The sequence below is a fragment of the Elephantulus edwardii genome, unplaced genomic scaffold (assembly GCF_000299155.1).
Source record: "Elephantulus edwardii isolate Elephantulus edwardi_28Jun2011 unplaced genomic scaffold, EleEdw1.0 scaffold00212, whole genome shotgun sequence".
Classification (NCBI taxonomy): domain Eukaryota; kingdom Metazoa; phylum Chordata; class Mammalia; order Macroscelidea; family Macroscelididae; genus Elephantulus; species Elephantulus edwardii.
The window spans coordinates 4,113,352-4,126,204 of NW_006399962.1; the positions used below are offsets into that span (position 1 = coordinate 4,113,352).

Consider the following 12,853-nt stretch of genomic DNA (forward strand, 5'->3'; position numbering starts at 1 on the left):
GTGTCCCGCCTCCATTCCTACGGTTGAGGGAGGGGAAAGAAGGGCAATCTAGACCCTTTTCCACTGTCCCCCATCAGCCCTCAGAGACCAGCGGCAACAGCTGCTCCTCCAGCAGTGCTATGGTGAGCATGAGGCTGCCCCCCAGCAGCAGCCCCAGGCCCTGGAGAAGCACATCCAGCATAGGGAGGGGATCAGGAGGACGAAGCAGGGCCGGTAGCTGAAGGGAAAGCAGAATGTCAGGATCGTGGTCTTGCCTCTGGGTTTGTAATGGGAGGGTTTCAAAGTACCAGCAACCCCCACCCAAACTCTTCCAGAGCTTTGATTCTCAGACTCTTGCATTCTTGAGGTCCCCTCACCCCACTTCTCATTCTGGTGCTAGGTAGATGGCGGTAGAGGACTGATCCTCCTCTCTCCGCACCCACCTCCCCATTTCCCTAGGTTTCTGTGCTCTACCCCACACCTCTCACCATGTCCACAAGGGCCACATAGAGGAAGACCCCAGCTGTGACTCCAAATACCCAAGGCGTGAGAGGGACAGGGCTCAAGCTGAGCCCCACCCCTAAGGCAGCACCCCCAAGTCCCAGGACTCCAGACACCAAGCTCAGAAGTAGCAGCCGACGAAAGGGCAGTCCTGCCTGGAGCAACATTGCAAAGTCCCCTGTTGAGAAGACAGCATATAGTAGAAAAGAGTAAGCCAGGGCTGCTCTTCTCCTGTGTCACTGGCGAGCCTTCAGGTACCACCCCTTGGAGATCCCTTCTTTCTAGATTCCACCCGCCTCGTTCCTGCCAGTCCTACCCAATTCATGGGGCAGCTCATGGCAGAAGACTGCTATGGTAGTACTGAGGCCACTGGAAAACCCAGCTGAGAAGGCAGCACCTGCCGTGGTTAGGATTAGAGGTGGTCAGCACAAGAGGATAAGTTACTGAGGTAGTAACCGGAGCCCTGGCCTCCCCTCTGGCATGCTGGTCTCCATTCTGTCCCCTCACACCTATGGCCAACCCATCAGTGAGGTTGTGCAGACCATCTCCCAGGAGGACCATCCATGTGATGTTGGTGCCACCACCGCCACCTTGGGGCCTGTGGCTGTGGCCTAGGTGCCCAGAAGGGGCTGGAGTTAGTGACGGCTGGTTGCCCTGCTCCCTCTGGCCTTGAGCCCCTGGCTCTGCAGGAAGATGGACAAGGAAAATGTTGGTTGCTATAAGGGAAGATTATTAGCTGGGACCCTATTCCACATTTTCTCTAGTCACCTGGAGCTGCCTGCAGAGGCTGAAGGACCATCCCATTGCCATCCTCTGAATCCAGATTTGGTCTCTCAGGATCTCGTCTTTTCCATCTGCAGCATCTCTGAAATAGGAGGGCATCCCTCCTGGTGGAGGAGGCAGCAGAGCCGGGGACTAAGGGGTGGCCAGGCACCAGTTGGGAAAATGAGCATCTGGTTCCACCTCTGCACCTGGGGATGTTCTTTGGCCTCTCTGCCTTCTTCCTAGGCTGACCCCTCCCTCTTTTTCTTGTTGATTTGAACTTGGAAGAGGGAGCCATTTGGCCCAATGCCTTAATGTCTACGCCCATTCCCTTTTAGCTGGCAAAGCCTCCACAATCAAGCAAATAACAAAGAACCAGGATCACACTGCTTTTCACCTCCTTGTGTGTTTGGGCAGCTCTTGGCTGTGACTCTGGGCTCAGCAGGAGGCAGAAAGGGTGTCACTTACTGGCTTCAGTCCTCGGTGTCGCAAAAGCCCTAGCATGTTCTCCAGCATGAAGAGCAGGAAGAGGCCTCCAAGCACTGACAGCCTTGGACCCAGGTCTTCCTCTGGTTGTCCACTAGGCCCCATATGTTGCCCTCCTTGTGCCTGACAGAAAGGCAGTCAGGACAGACCCCAGGAGCCCCTACCCTTCCCCGGGAGTTAACAACTGGACTCTACAAGGCAAAGATGGCGTGGAGAAACAAGCAGGAAGGAGGGATGGACGTCTCGTGACTGGGAACATCTTGGATACATGAAGGTGGACTGTCTCTGAGGGCAGGGTGACAGGGACTTCACATACGTGTGGCAACAAGTGTAGCAGTGCATCCCCGCAAAGAGTGCCCACGGCCAGGGCCCCCAGGAAGCCCAGCAGGGGTCGCAAGAGACGAGGTCCCAGGAGCCTCAGCAGCAGCAGGGAGAAAGGAGCTGGGAGGCTGAGCAGCAGCACTGCCAGGGCACTATGGAGCAGGGCTGGGAGAATGGGAGCTGGAGTCACTCAGGGCTGGGTGGGAGGGACCCAGAGGGGAGGCAGGGCAGAGACACACTGCAAGGGGAAGCAGGACCCCACGGAACTTCACACCCAGCTTGATACCCACTTTACCCCACTGACCAGATAGTAGATCTCCTGAGGGTGCTGGAGCTGGGGCCTGGATGCAGACTCTGCTGTCAATCTGATACAACAGGGCAGGACATAGCAGAGCAAACTGGCGTGGGGTCAGAGGAGCAGCAGGACTCAGGCCAAAATTAACCAGCAGCTGGGAGCCATTCAAACACTAGGGAAGTTGAGTTGGGGGTCAGGTATAAGATGATCACCGGGAAATGTGACTCCAGTCTTTCCAGTTGTGCTTTCATACATAGAGACTTCACACGTCTCACCCAGAGTGTCCTTTAATCACACAAGCAGGTCCCTCAGGGCCTAGGGTACAATCTGCATGTTTTACATTAGTGAGTATCCAATCCACATGCACAGTGGACACTGATGAACACTGCTGTCATCTCCCTCCTTCCCAAGCTTCGGTTTTGTGAGTTTAGTGATGGAGCTGTTTGGACTCCAAAAGCCCTCCATTCCAGCATCTTAGGAGACAAAAGAATCTGAAAAGTCACTTCCCCTCCCTCAGCAATCCAGCCACACAGTTAACCAGCTCTGGCTGGATGTTCCCTTTAATGGGAAGCTCACTGGCTTTGCTGTGGGCAATGCGGGCAGCTTTGGAACAAGATCACTGCCTTTCTACATGAAGACAACCATCTTCCTACAAGTCTCTTTTCCATGTAACCATCCCCAGATCTAGGGCTGCTTCTCCAGATTCTCTCCATTGCCAATCATGGCCTTGGAACTGGGGCTCAGAGCTCTGGGTGTGGACTCACCTGCTCCGAGCTCAATGAAAAAATACTTAAGTCTTGGAATACTGTGCCCAAAGATTGCATAGTGGGTTTTGTTTGTTTTATTTTAGTAATATTACTGACTAAACACTTCAGGCCATTTAATCCTCATAACTCTTTCCCAGTCTCTAGAGATCATCAAACTCACATCCTCATTCAGATGATCAGCCAGCGAATGGTCCAGCAACAGAAGCCTGTGAAAGAGGTCTAAGCCTGAGGGGCCTGGCCCATGGGCGTCATTTGGTTCCTCCAGGTCATTCCATCCTGATGGACCCAGAGGCAGTCCTGCCCAGACATCCACACTCAGCTTGGAGTCCTGCAACCTGGAATGGATAGGATACCAAGTAAAATATTCACTCTTCATCACCTTTGAGAAACAGTTCAGGGAAAAGAGGACGGACCTGGGGTTTCTGGGGCCCAGAAACCATGAAGCATCACTCTTGAGAAGATCTGGAAATTGTCAGTTTATAAGGAGACTAATAAGCAGAGGTTATAGGAGTGAGAAACTAGGAGGACAGCCAAAAATGCTGCAAAATTGGGAGCCAAGTTATCTTGGAGACCTTGAACATTGACACTGAGGGCTAAGACTCTTAAGGGTGTAGGGATATATAGCAGAGAATTAGAAGGTGATTGGGAGGCAAAGGGGACTTGAAGGAATATGAATAGGTAGATTCTTGAAGAATCTGTAATTTCAAGAGTCACATATTCAGAAGCCAAAGTGGGCAAATGGACACTAATGTAAGCACCCAGAGGAGCTAGAGTATGTGGTATTTTGGAGTACGAGAGGGCGTTAGTACCTGTATGTGGCATTGTCTCCAGATGGGGGGACAGCCCGGCTGGCTGAAGGCCCATGGTGTCCCAAGTGAAGTCCCTGGACCCGACCAAGCCCCAGGCTGTGGAGGAGCCGAGCTAGGCCCCCTGCAGTCAGAGTCCCATTCTCCCCATACAGACCAAACAGCTGGGCCAGGTAGTGGTTCTGCTCCTGCTCAGCAGGGTCCAGGTTGGGAGCTGAGCCCCCTCCCCTCCCTAAGACCACCAGCACATATAGGCCAGTCAGCAGGTGACTCATTGGGGATCCCATTTTGGGGGGAACAAGGGTCAGAGGCTATGCTTCCAGCTTCTATTCCCCCTGGACCATCCTGAGGACTGTGCCCTGGAAGAACAAGGGGATTGAGGGCAGTGAGTCAAAGCCGTGGTCTCCAGGTCAGGTAGGGGAGAACCCTCACCCTGAATATTTGCTCTCACCTTGAATCTAGTTGCAGCCCCCATCCTAGTTCTTCTCTCCCAGTCCCTCCTTTTAGTAGAACCCCTTATTTGCTAGTTCTTGGAGCCCCAACCTGCCATAAAGCTCTCTCATATCTGATCAGGGCCTGAGTGGGCCTCCAGTATTCCCACATCTCACCCCTGCACCACGTTGACCCATCTCTCTGTCCCCTCTGTCTCCATGGCTCACCCCTACTGGCAGCGTGAGAGCCTTCAGTCACCTGAAGTTGCTGTCAGGCCTTGCTGTAGAGGTGAAGATTCCTGGGTGGGTTGGGGGTGAGGAACCCACGCTTAACCACCAAGTGCCCAGGTAGAATGGAAGCCACGTCAGGTAGAAGGCCGAGATGGACAGCAAGTCCCCCCTCCTAGCCCACCTGCTTTGAGGCGGGACCAAGGGTAGGGCCAGAGCGGGATGGCTCACATCCAGAGTAGTTAATGGTTCACTGGTATCTGGGGTGGGAGTCAAAGGTCAGTCTCAGCTGGGCCCCTGACTAGGGAGGGGCCACCTTCTGCCCCTGGGAAAGCCACATGGCTAAGTAGTAGAGATCAATTTTTCCCTCTAATATTTTATCCCATTTCTGTGCCAGCTGGTACCATTTCAGCCTTTCCTTGCACATGCTCCAATCCCACCTACCTTACATCTAGGACTGGGTTTTACTTCCAATCCCACCCCCACATTTCCTGAGAAAGTTGAACCCAGGTGTCCCTAACCTGGGGAAAAGGATGAAGAGGAAAATCAATGACCATCTCAGATGTGTCTGGAAAAGTTCTTAACAAGTTCTCAGCCCAAGAAGAAACCCAGAAAAATTTAAAAAGAAGAAGAAGAAGAAGAAACCCAGAGCTCTGAGAGTCAAAGACAAGGAAAGGGGAAACCCATATGGGGAGAGGAAAGACATGCTAGGGCACCCCTCAAATGCCTGACTGGTTTAAGATCAAGGGAGTAGAAACTAATTGGAACAATTGGCCTAGGCAAGTGGAGGTTGTTATTACCTGGCAGCAGGAGACAGGGAAGGACACTCAGAGGAAGGGGACACAGCCTTCTAGGTTTCAGCATGAGGGGGTGTAGGTAGACAGGCGGGCAAGGGTCACCTGCAGGGAGAGGGGAGGGGAGGGACACCACCTTAAAGGGGCAGGCCTGCTTTGCTAGACCTCCTTATCTCCCCTCCACTTCCCAGGAACACCCCACCTTTCCAAATGCCCAGGTGCTAACCTCTTCCCTTTCCCACAGAAAAAGCACAGGGGGAAAAAAAATAAGCACAGGAGTCCAGCACAGAATGATAACATTTATTAGGAAAGGAGAATTCAGCTAGGCTCCCACATCACACACAAGAAACAGATGGTAACTGTCACGTCTAAAGAGGAAAGAGGGCAGGTAGCGTGTCTTGAATCCCAGGGACAGGCAGCCTCAGCAGGACAAGGTGGGAGTATGGGCTCTGGGTGGATAAGGCCACTGCTTGCTGCCCCACCAGTGAAGTTTAGTGGGTTAAATGTGGCTACCCCTCCCCTCCAGCAAGCAGCCCAGTAGAAAGCTGTCTTGTTCTCCAACAGAGACCTGGGTTGTGGTTGTTGGCAGGAAGGGACATAGGGTGTTTTGCTATCTTTTGCTGCTCCTTCGGGTTTCTTTGCCATTACTGACAGGATTGCTTGCAGGACCAGGAGGGCCAGGAGTTGTATGGTTGGGCTGACTGCGGGTGATCCGGGTGCTAGGTGGGTGGGAAGGAGCATGAGAGGGGTGTGCGCCACCACCAGGACCTGGCAGGGCACTCAGTCCGTTCCCATTCTGGTTCTCAGAAGCTAGTTTTGGAAGAAGGGGAAGAAACACAGGAATTAGAAGGCTCTGAGAGGAGAAAGGTCCATCCTTAAATCCTCCCTCTAAGCCCCAGAGATCACCAAGTGTGAGTTTAGGGCACCCCATCATCAAGTACAAATGCCCATTAACACCACCTGAACCAAGTGCAAATGAATGTAGAAACTGTCATCCAAATCACAATATAAAGTTTTTTTTAAAAAAAAGACTGGATTTTAAGTATGACTGGAACCCCAAGACGATTCAGTAGTCATTTTAGAAGTTGCCCTATGAACTCTGGTATGACTTTTTTTCTCTTATCAATGAGAGTCAAATCTAGAACCAGCTGTTTACATCTAGCCTCAAGGGCCTATGAAAAATGTCTCTTTCCCCAAATTATTATTAAATCTTGGGAAGTATGGGAAGGATTTCAAGTTTCTGTGCAAAAATGTAAAGAGGATCTTTAAAAAATAAAGAAAATATAATGCACACCCATGTTTATTGCGGCTTTGTTCGCAATAGCAAAGAAAGAGATGGAAACAACCCAAGTGCCCATCAACAAACGAATGGATATAGAGAAGCTGTGGTATATTCACACAATGGTATACTATGCAGCACTGAAAAACAAGGAATTCATGAAATATGCAAAATGGATGACCCTGGAGGACATTATGCTGAGTGAAATATCTCAATCACAAAACGACAAATATTGCATAAGGCCACTGGTATAAAATGGGACTGGCATTGGGGTTGAGGGAAGACAGAGAAGGCGGGAAGGAATGATGTATATTGCATTGAAACAGAGGAGACAGAGAACTGTTTAGAAGGGATATATGATTAAAAGGGGTAGATGATGTATTCTTATCATTACAGAATTCCAGACTGAAGGCTGTATAGTGGAGTGGACTTGGGGGGCGAGGGATTCATAACGATGAAAGGGTTTTTGTTTTTCTTTTCAAGGAGAAAAGTTAATTGGGAGGAGGGAGTGGGCAGGGAGAAAAGTGCAAAAATGAATGACTGGAAACCCTAAGTAAGTCTCTGTAAACTTTCATTTAATTAAAAAAAATGTAAAAAATAAATAAATAAAAGAAAATATAAAGCATACACACATGCACACACAATATATATAGACAAATCTTCCTCTATAATTGGGAGCTCTGATGGCTTAGTGGTAAGGAATTGTGCTGTCAACACAAAGATACATAGTTCGAATCCACCAGCTGTTCTGCAGGAGAAAGATGCACAGTCAACTCCTGTGCAGTTTATTGTCTCTGAAAACCTACTGGAAGGTCAGCTATTGGTTGGTTCCAACTCGATGGTAAACACCTGTGTGTGTGTGTGTGTGTGTGTGTGTCTATACGTCACAAAAATACCTAGTTATTTAAAAAACACAGATCTACATAAGCAAAGAAATTAGTACACATAATCTATGGTACTGAAAAGCGATGTCCGTCTAGAGACTAAGCTACACCTAATCCAGGCCATGGTCAATTACTTGCTATGCATTAGAGAGCTGGACAATGACTAAAGATGACAGAAGAAGAATCTATGCCTTTGAATTGTGGTTCTGGAGAAGAGTCTTGAACATACCATAGACTGCCAAGAAAATAAATAGGTCTGTGTTGGAGAGGGTGGAACCAAGTTTCTCCTTGGAGGCAAGGATTTTGAAGCTCTGTCTCACATACTTTGGGCACATGGCCAGGAGAGACCAGTCCTTGGAGAAGGACATCATGCTTGCAAGGGTGGAGGGACAGTGCAGAAGAGGAAGACCCTGGATGAGATGGATTGATACAGTAACTGGGGCAGTGGGGGTTTGGTGTGTCAGAATTAGTGAGACTGGCTCAGGACAGGGCAGGCTTCAAAGCTACTGTACATAGGGTCACAATGGGTCATAGGTGACTCGTTGGCACATAGCAATAGCAACAGCAACAACAACAACAATCTTACTCCTAAAGGTAATAATGAGAAACACTCTGTGTGTATTTTAAATATTTGTTGTTGTGTACCAGATTTGGAACTGACCCATAGTTGACCCTTCTGCCGGTTTTTCAGAGGCAGTAATCACACGGGAGATTGTTTCTCCTTCCATGGAGTGGCTGGTGGCCTCAAACTGCGTGCCTTTGAGATTGCAGTGTAGCTTCTTGCCACCAGGCCATCAGAGCTCCCTTATTTTAAATATTTGATTGGAGCTAAGTGCATAAGATGCCCCTCATTCTCTGAATATTACTATCATGCACTCAACACCGTTTATTAAAATCACATTCTGTGTATCTATATCCTTCATAAACTACAAACTCTTAAAGGCCGATGTTATGTTTATTTCTTAGCACATGACAGGATGCTCTATAAATGTAAAATGAAGACAGAGGCCTGCTTTGTTATCTATAGAGTGTTGTATGCCATCAGCTTGGAACCAACCTACAGCTGACCCTCCAGAGGGTTTTCAGAGGCAGTAAATCACATGGGAGGAGGTTACTCATTCTTTTCCCATATTATAAGCCCTAAATTTGGTAAAAGTCTTGGCTGATGGGGTTAATGGTTCTCAAACCATAGCCTTACTGACTCCTGCTGCCCCATAGAACTGCCAAAACTGGAAAAGGCCATTTTCCAAATTCACAGAAAAAGATGAATGTGTTGAAGTCATTATTAAATTTTTAAGCCCTTTTTTGGGAAGGGAAGATTGTTATCTATTAGCAGATGACAACATGAATAAACATGGTACAAATGATTATTAGGGACCAAAAGGCTTAAATGTAGTTTATTAAGGAGACTTTTATAAATTATTGAATCACGGCAAGCTGAAAACATATCACAGAAATACTTCCCTGGCAATAATAGTAAAACTTAGTAAGAGAGCAAACAAGAAATGCTGGCACTGTTGTGGAGAGCCTGAAATTCAAACACACTGCTGGTGGGAATGTAAAATTATACAACCACCATGGGGAATTGTTTGGTGCCTCCTTAGAAAGTTAAGAATATATTAAACATAATGCATGGGGAAAACTGTATGAAACACAACGTGCATGAAGAATAGTGTCAAACACTATGTATATGAATTTTATAAGCAAACCAAAATGAAATTTAAAAAATTTTTTAAAAAATTTAAGAATAGAAATACCGGGAGAAACGTGCAACAATGAATGACTGGAAACCCTAAGTCTCTATAAACTTTCATTAAAATTAATTAAAAAAACAAAAACAAAAACGGGGAGCTCTGGTGGCCTAGTGGCAAGAAGCTGCAACTACAATCCCAGAGGTGCACGGTTCGAATCCACCAGATGCTCTGCCGGGGAAGGAGGGGCAATCTCCTCCTGTACCAGTCAGATCTGATTTGACGGTACACACACACAAAATAAAAAAAAATTTAAAAATTAAAAAAAAAAGAAATACCATTTAATCTAGCAATCCCACTACTAGGTATGTCATCTTAAAGAAATAGGAACTGCAACAAAACACATATATGGACACTCATGTTCACTGCAACAATAATTACAATAGCAAAGAGATGGAAACATCTCAAGTATCCATCAATGGATGGCTAAAGAAACTGGTATATTCACAAGGGGAGGGGTGGGTAGGGAGAAAAATGCAACAATGAATAAATGGAAATCTCTGTTCATTAAAATTAATAGAATAAAATTTAAAAAAACTGGTAGAGTCACACAGTGGAGTATTATGCAACACTAGGCTGAGATAAATCAGTCACAAAAGGACAGTTGTGGTATAAGACCATTATTATGAAAAGCTACTGAAAGGTTTACACTGAGAATAATCCTTGGATGGTTACCAGAGATAGGAAGAGCGGGGCAAAAAATAATAGATAAGTTAGGTGAAGAGAAAAGCAATAAATAATAAGAGGGTGATCAAACATTGTAATGAATTAATTATATTTATCAATTGTAATTAATGATATAAAATGTATAGGACTAAAACAAAATGTATGAATGATTAATGGTAAACCAATGATTTGTAGACTTTCACTCAAGAGCCTGACCAGAGGCAAGGAAAATCAAGCATCAAGTGACTCTCAACTTTAGTGGCATCTTGTTTGAGACTTCGGAACCATGAGAGCCAAGTGGAAGGAAAAGCAAATGCATAGGGAACTAGCACTTCATCCCCATGAACACCTCTGAGAGGCCCACCTTGCTCCTTTGAAACCAGCCCTTTTAGACACGCTGCCCTGGAACCTATGATATTCTGGACTAATAACTCCCTGTGATTAGTTGTGGTTAAGTGTGAAGGGTACAAGAAATCATCTCTTCTGCTGTTTTAGCCAAGGAATAAAACAAACAAACAAAAAACATCAAGTGAGTAGTGTCATCTGGAACATGCATCAGAACCAAAAGTCAGGTTCCAGGGAAGACTAATTGCACTAGTGATGAAGGAGGTGGCAGGCGGTGAATAGTTTTTTATCAAAGTTGGTGATTTGCAATAAGGTTTCCATTCCTTAAGAGACCAAAAACGTGGGGTTTGAAATACATTAGGGGGATGAATAATGATCCAAGAGCCAATGTCTAGGCGCTGAGGGATGATCCCAAAAGAGAATTTATTTCATGCTCTCAAACTGTGCAGTATAGACTTCATGTTGGGTTATATAAGTAACGTATTGAAATCCTGTGGTGGATCCTAACATGCTAGGTAGAAAAACAGCAAAGTTTTGCCAGGGAAGAATAAGCAAAGAGCTAGAATTAAGGACTGCAATGTTTGTGAAGTTATGCTCCTTTCTGCCTTTGATCAATATTGGTAAACGGGTACCTGAGCCTTATCAATGGTAAAAACCAATCCTCAAATTTCCTTACAATAGAGACTTACAGGGGTTTTAAACTGAGGCCATGTGGAAATGAATTTGGTGGAGGAGGATGTGCTGAAATGGAGTTTTAGAAAAGGGACTGGGGTGGAGGGACATCTGTCCAGACTGAGGAAAGTAGTCCTTGGAGGAACACATGGTTAAATGATCAACTACCAGCCAAAACTCACCCAGAGGTACCTCAGAAGACAAGCTGGTAAACTACTTCTAAAAAGTCACAGCCTTTAAAACCTTAAGAAGCAATTCTACTCTGATAGACACCCAGAATTGCCGTAAGTCAGAATTAACTCAGCAGCAACTAGTAGCACCAACACAACAGGCTGAGGAAAAAGGAGGAGGAAGTCTTAATCTGGGAGCTCTACTAACCTGGAAATTTGGGGTGTTTTTTTTTTTTTATTTCTTTCTAATAGTTTGGGTTTTGGGTATTTTTTTTAAATGAACGTTTACAGAGATTTTGAATTTCCATTCATTCATTGTTGCATAAACCTGGGTGTTTTTAAAAATGCAAGGAAGGGAACAGGTTTACCTGGAGAAGCAGCAGGGGGTCCGGCAGGAGGTTGTGGGGCAGAAGAGCTGCTGTCATTCTGCACCTGCGGGCACAAGTTATACACTCAGTCCCTGTTCACGACCATTCCTTGGTCTGACCTGCCCTCCTTCCTCATCATCATGGCCATGGGACTCACCGCCTTGTTGGGTGCCTGCTGGGCATTGTACTCTGGGTTCGGCTCACTGAAATTAGGAACTTCAGAATAAACCATACAGAATCTGCAAGAGGAGAAAACGGTCAACATCTTGGGTTCATCCTTTGGGACTAGTGATACAGGAGGAGCTATATACTTTTTTAAAAATAGCTAAAGACATTAAAGTTTATTAAGACACAGAGAAGTTTACAGAGAAGCTTATTATGTAAGAGAAACACTCTCAGAAAGAGAGTGGGCACATCTCAGGAGCAGAGAGATGAGAATGAGTTATCTGCTTTTATGATCCATGCAAATCTTAATTTCCTCTGCACCCACGTGGCCTGGTGCTTCATTCCAATTAAAAGAATAGAACTTACTCTCCAATTTTCTGCAGATCACCCCCTCGACCAGTGTATAATGTCAGACAACCTTTGAACACTGAAGCATACCTATAGGGGTAAAACAAATTTAGAGCCTTCACAAGTTACAAGGAGTGCAAATCCCATCTGTCTTGACTCCTACTACCCTTCAATAGCCAGATATTCCAAGCTGCCTTACCCTTTCGTGAGCCGGATAATGTCCCCAGGCTGGATCAGGTTACCCACATCGTCCCAGACTGAGATATTTATGCTGCCAGTTTTGTCTGCCACTTTGCAAGTCCGAACCTCATGCCCATCCTTTGTCTTGGTCACTCGGCCTAGAGAGCAGAGATAAATGAAGAACGCTCCAGTGAATGGTGGTGATTAGAGGGGTGAGATGTGGATATTGCCGAGAAGGAAAATGTGTGCAGCGCAAAAAATCCAAATCCCTTGGATGAGGTGGGTGGTGGTGGAACCAGCACCATGGAGAGGGCCCTGAGTGAACTGAGACCCGAGTGGCACGACCCGCAAGAGTTCTATCTACCTTGTAACCCAACCACAATTTAGAGATCAGGCGTGAGCCATGTATGTCTTCTCAGCCGGCCCTGCATGGCGGGTGCAAGCTAATGTCGGAAACGGTGTCCTTCCTATTAAGCCAGGCACCCCTGAAATCTTCACCGTGGGCTCTCGGGCCCCCAGCACAGTTACCTGTTTCCAGCACAATAAAGATGAGGTTCAGATTCTTGAGCCCTGGCTTGATATCCTTCACAAACGTCTCCGTCGTCATGCTGCCAGAACCTCGGCACCCCACTGAAAGGGGGAAAGGCGAATGGAG

General features: G+C 46.7%; 2 protein-coding genes across 2 annotated transcripts; both read right to left on the minus strand.

Moving 5' to 3' along the window:
* Window positions 1-73: 73 nt before the first annotated feature.
* Window positions 74-4,204, minus strand: SLC39A5 (solute carrier family 39 (zinc transporter), member 5). The gene is made up of 10 exons (XM_006897631.1): window positions 3,921-4,204; window positions 3,272-3,446; window positions 2,354-2,516; window positions 2,045-2,214; window positions 1,711-1,851; window positions 1,249-1,345; window positions 990-1,163; window positions 797-877; window positions 468-658; window positions 74-217 (listed from the first exon to the last, which is right to left on the minus strand). Exons 1-10 carry the CDS (start codon window positions 4,202-4,204, stop codon window positions 74-76), a joined length of 1,620 nt encoding a protein of 539 aa, XP_006897693.1.
* Window positions 4,205-5,980: 1,776 nt separating this feature from the next.
* NABP2 (nucleic acid binding protein 2) lies at window positions 5,981-12,853 on the minus strand. The gene is made up of 6 exons (XM_006897632.1): window positions 12,727-12,853; window positions 12,218-12,356; window positions 12,037-12,108; window positions 11,663-11,744; window positions 11,506-11,569; window positions 5,981-6,180 (listed from the first exon to the last, which is right to left on the minus strand). Exons 1-6 carry the CDS (start codon window positions 12,803-12,805, stop codon window positions 5,981-5,983), a joined length of 636 nt encoding a protein of 211 aa, XP_006897694.1. The 5' UTR covers window positions 12,806-12,853.

Coding starts and splice junctions, on each gene's coding strand:
- SLC39A5 (XM_006897631.1), bottom strand. CDS start 4,204: ATGGGATCCCCAATGAGTCACCTGCTGACTGGCCTATATGTGCTGGTG. Junction 1,346..1,710: donor GACACCGAGGACTGAAGCCA/GTAAGTGACACC, acceptor CTCCTATTTCAG/AGATGCTGCAGATGGAAAAG. Junction 1,164..1,248: donor GCCTCTGCAGGCAGCTCCAG/GTGACTAGAGAA, acceptor ATCTTCCTGCAG/AGCCAGGGGCTCAAGGCCAG.
- NABP2 (XM_006897632.1), bottom strand. CDS start 12,805: ATGACGACGGAGACGTTTGTGAAGGATATCAAGCCAGGGCTCAAGAAT. Junction 12,109..12,217: donor ATTATCCGGCTCACGAAAGG/GTAAGGCAGCTT, acceptor TTACCCCTATAG/GTATGCTTCAGTGTTCAAAG. Junction 6,181..11,505: donor ACCCCCTGCTGCTTCTCCAG/GTAAACCTGTTC, acceptor TTCCAAAACTAG/CTTCTGAGAACCAGAATGGG.